Source organism: Aristolochia californica, unplaced genomic scaffold (genome assembly GCF_029961685.1).
Source record: "Aristolochia californica isolate CCGP_79_NKW_82.1479 unplaced genomic scaffold, dmAriCali1.0.hap1 SCAF_12, whole genome shotgun sequence".
In the NCBI taxonomy this organism is placed as follows: Eukaryota; Viridiplantae; Streptophyta; class Magnoliopsida; order Piperales; family Aristolochiaceae; genus Aristolochia; species Aristolochia californica.
Genome location: NW_027181793.1, coordinates 477,757 through 487,281, shown reverse-complemented (window position 1 = coordinate 487,281; position 9,525 = coordinate 477,757). Strand labels below are relative to the sequence as shown.

The following is a 9,525-nucleotide window of genomic DNA, read 5'->3' as shown; positions in this document are numbered from 1 at the left end:
ACTCCTCCCACAAACTCACTCCACGTTCCTCTCCTTGTGTCTTTCTTGGGTACTCTAGTACTTAAAATGCCTATTTATGTCTTGAACTCACTATCTCTCGTCTTTATGCGCCACGTCATGTTAATTGATTAAGTTTATCTTCTCATTCACTTCACTTCAGTCTCACCTAGACTGTCCTTCATTTTGTTGACCTTCATAAGTTGCATCTATCTCTTTTCTTCAAGGTCTTCAGTCGATGGGTCAAAGGAGTGCTAATTGAAACGTTTTTTTTTTTTATCTCATTGCTCCAAGCTTGTCCAATCAGTTGGACTTCTTTCTCATTACTTCTTCCTTTCTATCATGTTTGCATTGGTCATATAGTTGGGGTTTGTTTGGTTAGTCATTTTTTTGTAGTGCTTAGTTTTCTTCAATCCAAGACTTCTCTCTCTCTCTCTCTCTCTATAATTCAATTTAGCGACAATCAAATAGCATTCCTTCATTAACTACATGACAGATTGCTCGACATTTTTACATGAACTGTTCTATCTAAGGTAAAATGGGCTCAACCTAACCCAATTCCTCTTTCAATTCAAAATGGATCAAAACCTAGTTGATCAAAGCCACTTTCTCCATTTAAATACTGATTACCACGCTTATATAACTCATCTAAGGTTGATTGGCAGTTAAACCGGAATGACTCAACAAGACCCGATTACTTTGTTGGTTCAGTGGCTGGGTCGAAATCTTCCTCTACTACCAACTGTAAGTCTGCAAATGGTTTCTTTCGCTCTTCTATGCTACCTTCTACATTCTCCTCCCTCTACAAGGACAGAAAAAATCTTCCTCTACGCAGTGGTTTCCTCTCCCTCCTAAATTTGAATACACCTTCTCTATATTCAACAATTATCCTTCCCCCTTCTCTCCTTCAAATTCCACCATGCCCTTCTCTTCACCACATCAAGCAGGCCCATGCCCGTGTCATCGCTCTCGGCCTCTCCGGCGACGGCGAATTCCTAGGTCCACTCCTCGCTGCAATCTCCGTTCTCCCATCCCCACCTCGCGATTATCCTCGCGGTATCTTCGATCTTATCAAGTATCCCAACGTGCTCGCCAGGAACAACATAATTCGGTGCTATGCGAAGGGTGACGCACCTAAGGAGTCGTTGCTGTTGTATGCGACCATGTGCCGGAAAAAAGAGCGGCCAAATAATTATACCTTTCCGTTTCTCCTGCAAGCATGTGGTAAGATTTCACTTATATCTACTGGGACACAAGTGCATGCCCATGTCGTCAAATTGGGATTTGCGAAAGATGTATACATACGTAACGCGTTAATCCACTTTTATGGAGCACATCATGAACTGAGCGAGTCAAGGAGGGTTTTCGATGAGAACCCTAGGCAACGTGATACTGTGACATGGAATGCAATATTGGCAGGATACGCAAGAGATGGGCATATGAATGTGTCTGAGCGCCTATTTGAGGAAATGCCCTACAGAGATGTGATTTCTTGGAGTACCATGATTATGGGTTATGTTCGAAGCGGGGAGTTAGAGAAGGGATTACAATTGTTTAGTCAGATGAGATGGAAGAGAATAATGCCAAACGAAGCCGTCTTGGTGACGGTCCTCTCTGCCATAGGTCAACTGGGTTTGCTTGAGCGAGGCCAGTTGGTTCACTCTATCATCAAACAACTAAATTTCTCTTGGAGTTCAGTGATTGGAACAGCACTTGTGGACATGTATGCCAAATGTGGGTGTATTGAGCTCTCTGAGCAAGTGTTTGATGAAATGCCCAAGAAAGATGTCTGTACCTGGAATGCCATGATATGTGGGTTAGCAACCCATGGTCTTGCAGTCGAGGCAATGGACCTCTTTCAGGCATTTATAGCTAGGGGTCTACGTCCAGTAAATGTGACCTTTATTGGGGTCTTAAGCGCCTGTAGCCGTGCAGGTCTAGTTGATGAAGGTCGAAAATATTTCAAGTCAATGACAGGGAACTACGGTATTCAACCAGAGATGGAGCACTATGGCTGCATGGTTGATATACTGGGACGTGCTGGGTTTTTAAATGAGGCAGTGGCTTTGATTGAAAGCATCAAAGTCCAACCTGATCCTGTTCTCTGGGGAATACTGTTAGGATCATGTAAGACACATGGTTTACTAGACTTGGGTGAAAAGATTGGAAAGGAAGTTCTTGAATTAGACCCTGCTCAGGATGGGTATTATGTATTACTAGCTAACATTTATGCTAAAAAGAATAAATGGGATGATGTGATTAAGATTAGGAAATTGATGGTAGACCAAGTAGCTCAAAAAGTTGCTGGTTGGAGCTTGATTGAAGCTCAGGGAAGGATCCACCGATTCGTGGCTGGTGACAGAGTGCATGAAAGATCAAAAGAGATTTACAAAATGCTTGAAGAGATCGGAAAACGGTTGGACAACGCTGGTTATGCACCGGACGTTTCAGCTGTGCTCCATGATATAGGGAAGGAGGACAAGGAGCAGATGGTCAGGGAACACAGTGAAAGACTAGCTATAGCATTTGGTCTGCTGGTGACAAAGCGAGGTTCCGTGATTAGGATCATAAAAAATTTGCGAATCTGCAGAGATTGCCACCAAGTGAGTAAGATGATTTCCAAAGTGTTTGGCAGGGAAATTGTTGTGAGGGATGGCAGTAGGTTCCACCACTTCAAGGAGGGCAAATGTTCTTGTCTTGACTTTTGGTAATACTGTATCTTCTTGTTAGTGGCCTAATATATGGATGTCATGCTGGGTCTGCCATTCAGAATTTTGCGATCCTTTCTCGGTGCAGCGTTTGTTTATTATCTGTTGCAGGTAAGCTTTTCTCCCAGCCTCTCTCTGTCGATCATTGGGAAGAGATCAGAGTACGTCTTTTCCATGGAAGAAGGAAAAGTGCAAAGCTAAAGTGGAAGTACCAGCTCGAAGTAAAGTAACTACATCCCATGTGAAAATATTACTAAACAAGCATGCTCGCTAGCCGAATCAAGAACATTTACTCACAGGTTGGGTGTGGGAGATAGGTAAAGCTACATTTTTGGCTTTTGAAAGTACTGTGTATGATCCCGATTTTTGCCTTCCCTATCTTCACAATCAGTTGACTAGAGAGTAGAAATCAAGTCAAGCAGTAATTGCAAAGAAATAAAAGAATAGTTGCAATCTGGGTGCATGAAAAGAAGGGATATTCGCTCAATCACAAAGTTCAATGAACAGTTCAGGCATACTCCAAAGATCTCCAAAGGGTTTGTATGAAATGATTTTATTAGTATTTTTTATCAACTTGAGATTTTTAAGCAGATGCTAAGCTACTAATCTCTTTAATCTTTGAATGGAGGCCACAGTCCCGTGATTGATGGAGGGAGATTCCCCAAAGTGTTGTAGCTAGTTGGATAAGGATCAGAGAGAATCAGCTGAACCATTTATCCAAGGAACGGGTAATCCAGTAAATAAATAATAATACAAAGACTGATCCAGTCATTTGGTACAAAATGGTTATCTCAGTCATTCGATCATGATCAACAGCTATCTCAACCAACCATCTGATCTAACGGTTATCTCACATAATATGTTCAGAAAACCCACGACAATGATGCAGCTCGAGAAATCTCAACCCCCAAGAATGGACATCGGCCATAATACAATCTGATGCTGAGGACCCATGTAAATGGAGCCATCTTCAAATTTTTTGAGTCAAAGAAAAAAAACACAAGCATGAGCAGTCCCATGAAGATAGAAAGAAAAAGGATTTCGGCTTGATCGAATATCTTATCCAAAAGAAAGACCCAAAAACGGAAGGAATCTCTCCATTCAATCAATCAGAAGTTTGGCGCCGTTTCCTTGGCACAATTCCAGGCCCAAAGGCCGCCATCTTCGCCTCACTCTGCAAAAGAAGCAAGCCAATAAAAGTTTCCCTTCACCATTTCTGCTCCTTCCCCCACTTTTGAGTTTTTGACCACCCAAAAGCAGTCCACAGCAGCCATCTTCTCCTGTTATGAAGCAATGGTCGGGGACGACCCCTACACACCGTAATTATAACACATTAATGCGTCTCTTAGAGGCTTAAGTCAAGCATGGAATAAAGCCTTGATTTGCGTTATGGGTTGCTGGGAACTCGTTATCTCTCTCTACCGCACTATAAATCCTAAGCGACTGAATCATATTGTTGTGGTCGGGTTCTGCTTTATTCCTTTGGGTGGCCATGTCCTATTGCAGTACTTTTTCTTTCCTCCTCTTCTTCTTCCTTGTGGTGCGTGTCCATGGCCACCCCAACTACGGCGAGGCGCTCGCCAAATCGATATTGTTTTTCCAGGGGCAGAGGTCCGGCAAGCTTCCTCCAGACCAGTTGATGAAGTGGAGGGCTGACTCTGGAATGAAGGATGGATCCAGTGCTCGAGTACGGTTTCGTTTTTGGCCATTCTTAGAACATTAACTCTGTGCATTTTTCTGCTTTGAGTATCCACTGTACTGCATTTCCTAAAAGTGAGACTTGTTTCCTCTGGCACAGGTGGACCTGACCGGTGGCTATCACGACGCCGGCGACAATGTTAAGTTCAACTTTCCGATGGCATTCACCACCACTATGCTATCATGGAGCACACTCGAGTACGGCAAACGCATGGGGGCTCAACTGAATAATGCACATACTGCCATAAGGTGGGCAACTAACTATCTGCTCAAGTGCGCTACTGCCACACCCGGCAAGCTCTACGTTGGCGTCGGTGACCCCAACGGAGACCACCACTGTTGGGAGCGACCGGAGGATATGGACACCCCAAGAACTGTCTATTCCGTCTCTGCTTCCAATCCTGGTTCGGATGTGGCAGGGGAAACGGCCGCTGCCTTAGCGGCCGCGTCGCTGGTGTTCCGGAAGACCGATCCGGCATACTCAAAACTGCTGCTGAGGACGGCAAAGAGTGTCATGGCCTTTGCTTTGAAGTACAGAGGAGCTTACAGTGACTCACTGAGCTCCTCTGTTTGCCCATTCTACTGCTCTTATTCAGGCTATCAGGTATGTTAATGTCAGGTGTACGACGACCCAATATACTTTTAGTCGAGGGTTCCATTCCCCTAAATTTCAAAGCTGAAGATACAGATGCTCCGTTCCACAGGACGAACTGCTCTGGGGAGCCGCATGGCTCTTAACAGCAACCAAAGACATCTACTATCTCAATGTCCTGAAGTCTCTCGGAGCCGGTGACGATACCGATATCTTCAGCTGGGATAACAAATATGCCGGAGCTCATGTTCTACTCTCAAGGGTAAGTAATCACAGTCACTGGATAAAGGATTGAGATCGACAACCACAGCCATGAGGAGTTTTGGTAACTATTCTCCTTCACTGTGTTCTGTGCAGAGAGCTTTGCTCAACCACGATAAGTCCCTTGATCAGTTCAGGTCTCAGGCAGAGAACTTCATGTGCAACATCCTACCCAACTCCCCCTCTTCAAAAACACATTACACCCCTGGTGAGGAGAAAATCGTTCCTTCTCGTGTTATAGTCAAGTCCTCTCACCACCATTAATGTTACCTTACTTCTAAAACATGAAATTAACTAAGTTTGGTGTGCAGGAGGTCTGATATACAAGATGGGTCAGAGCAATCTCCAGTATGTAACATCCATAACTTTCCTCCTCTCAACCTATGCAAAGTACTTGATGTCAACCAAACAAACCTTCAACTGTGGAAGCCTTAAGGTCACTCCAGTCATGCTAAGGGCCCTAGGCAAGAGACAAGTAAGTCCTATTTACATTAAAAAAAAAAAATCTGTTTTAAGTGATTACTAGATAGACACTGATATCCACAAATTTCTTGACTTCATCACAGGTGGACTATATACTAGGAGAGAACCCCATGAAGATGTCCTACATGGTAGGGTATGGGGTGCATTTCCCACTGAGGATTCACCACAGAGGCTCTTCCCTCCCATCTAAATCAGACCATCCACAAACAATTGGCTGTGATGGAGGATTCCAACCATTCTTCTACTCTTCTAACCCTAACCCTAACATCTTAATCGGTGCAGTAGTCGGGGGCCCCGATCAGAACGACCAGTATTCTGATGAGCGCACCGATTACAGCCAATCGGAGCCAGCCACGTACATCAATGCTGCACTAGTTGGACCCTTGGCTTACTTGGTTGGAAGCTACGGCTGAGAATTGCTTCATTATGTAGTTTTAGTACCCTCCAAAAGCAAACCAAAATGGATTTGTAAACACGTTCAGTTTAGTAAATGAAAAGTAGTGGGGATGATCCACACTGACTTCTGTTTCAGAGGGGTCAGATTGCACTGAACTTTTTAGCTTTGAAACCATTAAAGATGACTTCAAACTTCAACATTAGCTAAAGAGGTTGTGAATGTACACACCTAAAATGCCCTATTTTGACTATATTAAAATACTTCTCATAGAATGAAATTAATCAGCAATAATATTGCCCAAACAGTGCTAAATAGGGCTGCAAATGGGTCAGGTGGGGTTAGGGAACTGTAAGATTCGCATACTTTCATATCAACTTGTTCTAGTCTTTTGTGCCATAGTGATGAGCTATCATTTTTTTTTACCACAAAACATGTGATCTTTGGTTTTATAAAGGCATCCATTTTCAGTTCATACATGTGTCCTTCTCTTTTGCAAATAAAGACATGTTTTGAATCATGATATATTTTAGATTAATTCAGCCCTAACTCAACATCGAGTCCCTTGTCACAAAATTGAGTTTGTTTAAGAGATTGTAGTTGAAGCTTTTTACATAAAGTACATAATATATAGTAGAGTGGAGGACCTTACCTTGGGCTCTAGTTGAATAAATAGGCTCTTGTCTCCAATCACATGCCTCAAACAACTGTTGTCTAGAAGCCACCTTCTTCCTTTCCCATGGCTTTTGAGACACATTTCTTGTTGGAATGAGTTTGTCTTTAATATGCAAGTTGCACCTTCGCTAAGAGGTCGATCTTTTGACGCAATGGTTAGTAACATGGTATCAGAGCAGGTTGGTCTTGAGTTCGAGTCCCGCTCCCCCCGTTTGTTCCGCCCCCGCATAGGTGGGACTTTGTCTTTAGCCGTCCCCGTATAGGTGGGATTGTGCATTTGCATTTGTACACGGGTGTTCCCCATGCGGGGGAGTGTTGGAATGGGCTTGTCTTTAATATGTAAGTTACACCTTCGCTAAGAGGTCGATCTTTTGGCACAATGGTTAGTAGTATTTCTTTCATATTGGCCTGCATTCGCAACAATTCTAGTTAGCATGAGACCCCTTTTACGGGTCCTTTGAAGTTAATTTGCATAACCTTTCTTTGCCACATTCTCTAGCCAAAAATCTTTGAGATGCTTTATTTTTTTTGACTTTCTAGAGAAGAAAATATTTCATTGAGTAGGTGCAAATTGAGTCCATTGGTTCTATATTTTATAATAGAGAAAACAACTAGAATCAGAGTATAATTAAACTATCCATGTTCTAGGTGTGCCCTGAATAAAACTCCTAAATTATAATCGAAGTAAACAACAATTAAAGAGAGCTTAAATAACTACAAAACCTTTGAATTGAGACACTCCTATTAGACTACCCCACCATACTAATTCTCCTTTGAGACTTCTTTCTATGAAAATCATGTAAGACTCTTTCATAATTATTCTTTCAATACTCTCCCTAAAGCTGGAGTTTATAACTTCAACTTGCAAAGAAAAAGATATTTCGTCTACAATCTTTTTTACTAAATAAAATCTTCATTGATGTAAATCTTTCATTTATGTTCTCCCATTTGATATCATGTCCACATAAAATTTTACCACACTGTGTGGTATAAAATACCTCTTTATTCATACTTTTTTTCTACTTCTCTTCCTTATGTTGGGGATCACTCTATCATGTTCAAGAGAAGACAAATCACTTCATAGCCATTAGGAAAAAATCCATACACCAATCATAAAAAAGGTCAAAGTATGAAAAAAAAAAAAAAGGTTTAGGCTTTAGGCTTTAGGTCACGAAAAGAGAGACTACTCAAAATTTAAAGGTAACTTAGAGACAATCACCACCTGAGTGTATAAGAAGACTTGTTTGGGTGCAATCGTTTACTTTGCATGTAGAGGGTCTATAGTATTGTTTTGAAGTAATGAAAATAAAATATAGTAAATGAAAGAAATTCTAGAAGAACACAAAATAGTAACAATCATACTTCGAAGAAAAGAAGGTGGCAATGCAACACTCATACTTCCAAAAATGATTCTTTAAATTTAGAAATTTCAAATTGAAGGAGGCGACTATGTAACACTCTACCTCCAAACCAAATTTCTAATTTTTTTTTGGTTTTGAAGGTAGATCACATGAGGCAATTTGGCTTGAGGTCTCATCTTTGGTGGTAGCTTACTTCTCTGCAATGATTGCCTCTCTTGCGTGATCATCTCCAATAAATTTAGCTAACACATCAGAAATTTGTTTTTAGGTCATACTTGGTCCAATGCACAAAGGAAAAAAGGGGAAAAAAGAAAAATAGAAGGAGAAGGAAATAGAAAGAGGAAATAAATGAAAAATCTAAAAATATTACCCATTTTAATAAAATTAAAATTAAAATTAAAAATAGGAGGGTAAGGAAAATAAATAAATAAAAATTAATTTATAAAAAAATCAATAATAATTAATAGATTTTATATTTCACAATTTTCAGTTAGAATAATTTATTATATAAACTAATCTAATTTTTACATGAGTTTATACTTTAGCATGGTTATAATTTTTAATAATTTTATTTATTAAAAAATTAATAAGAATAAGTATTAATCTATTCATAAATAATGAACTGAGATGTTAAAAATGATCCATGATTTCACCCAATATGATAGAGATATCTTACCCTAATTATTGTGCAATTTCTCCCATATTCGAGAGATTAATGCATAAATTAATCAACCTAATTATTGGAGACATGTCACAGGAGACGCACAAAATTTTTGACAAGTGTTTTAAATTTATAACTACCAACATTAAACAAATACAATTTAAAATACCATTATTTTATAATAAAACCATATGCAATTAAAACACGATATAATTCGACTAAAGTGACCTAATGTTGCACAGGGTGAAATTATACATAAAACAATATCTTAAATGGGTGGAATCAAATTCACATCACATCCACATATTCACATACAATTACATTGAATATTTAACATGATACCTAATGTTATTTATTGTTTTTAAATTTAACATTATTAATAACTAAAAAACATTTATAATTGGTATTTAGTATATAAAAAGTTACAATATGTTATTAATCATTGCTTAAAATTAATTATTTTAAAACCTTAATATTATTAATAATTTAATTATTAATCCTTGATCTTAGAATTGGTATTACATATTATTATTATTATTATTATTATTATTATTATATTTAATATCTATTATTATAAATTATTATTGAAAAAAATCTTTTTATTTTTTATTTTTTATTTTTAATTATTATATATTATATAGAAACTTAGGAGCCTTTTGCGCGTATATGAATTAATTAAATTGACAGTATGTTAT

At 39.3% G+C, this 9,525-nt stretch overlaps 2 protein-coding genes across 2 annotated transcripts; both read left to right on the top strand.

Annotated features, from left to right (window-relative positions):
• The first annotated feature begins 773 nt into the window (after window positions 1-773).
• LOC137945565 (pentatricopeptide repeat-containing protein At5g66520-like) lies at window positions 774-3,328 on the top strand. Its single transcript, XM_068791501.1, has one exon. The coding sequence runs from the start codon at window positions 774-776 to the stop codon at window positions 2,706-2,708; it is 1,935 nt and encodes a 644-aa protein (XP_068647602.1). The 3' UTR covers window positions 2,709-3,328.
• A 962-nt stretch (window positions 3,329-4,290) lies between these two features.
• LOC137945530 (endoglucanase 3) lies at window positions 4,291-6,237 on the top strand. Its single transcript, XM_068791466.1, has 6 exons — window positions 4,291-4,392; window positions 4,504-5,007; window positions 5,108-5,257; window positions 5,353-5,464; window positions 5,568-5,731; window positions 5,823-6,237. The coding sequence occupies exons 1-6, from the start codon at window positions 4,345-4,347 to the stop codon at window positions 6,150-6,152; spliced, it is 1,308 nt and encodes a 435-aa protein (XP_068647567.1). The 5' UTR covers window positions 4,291-4,344; the 3' UTR covers window positions 6,153-6,237.
• The last annotated feature ends 3,288 nt before the right edge of the window (window positions 6,238-9,525 follow it).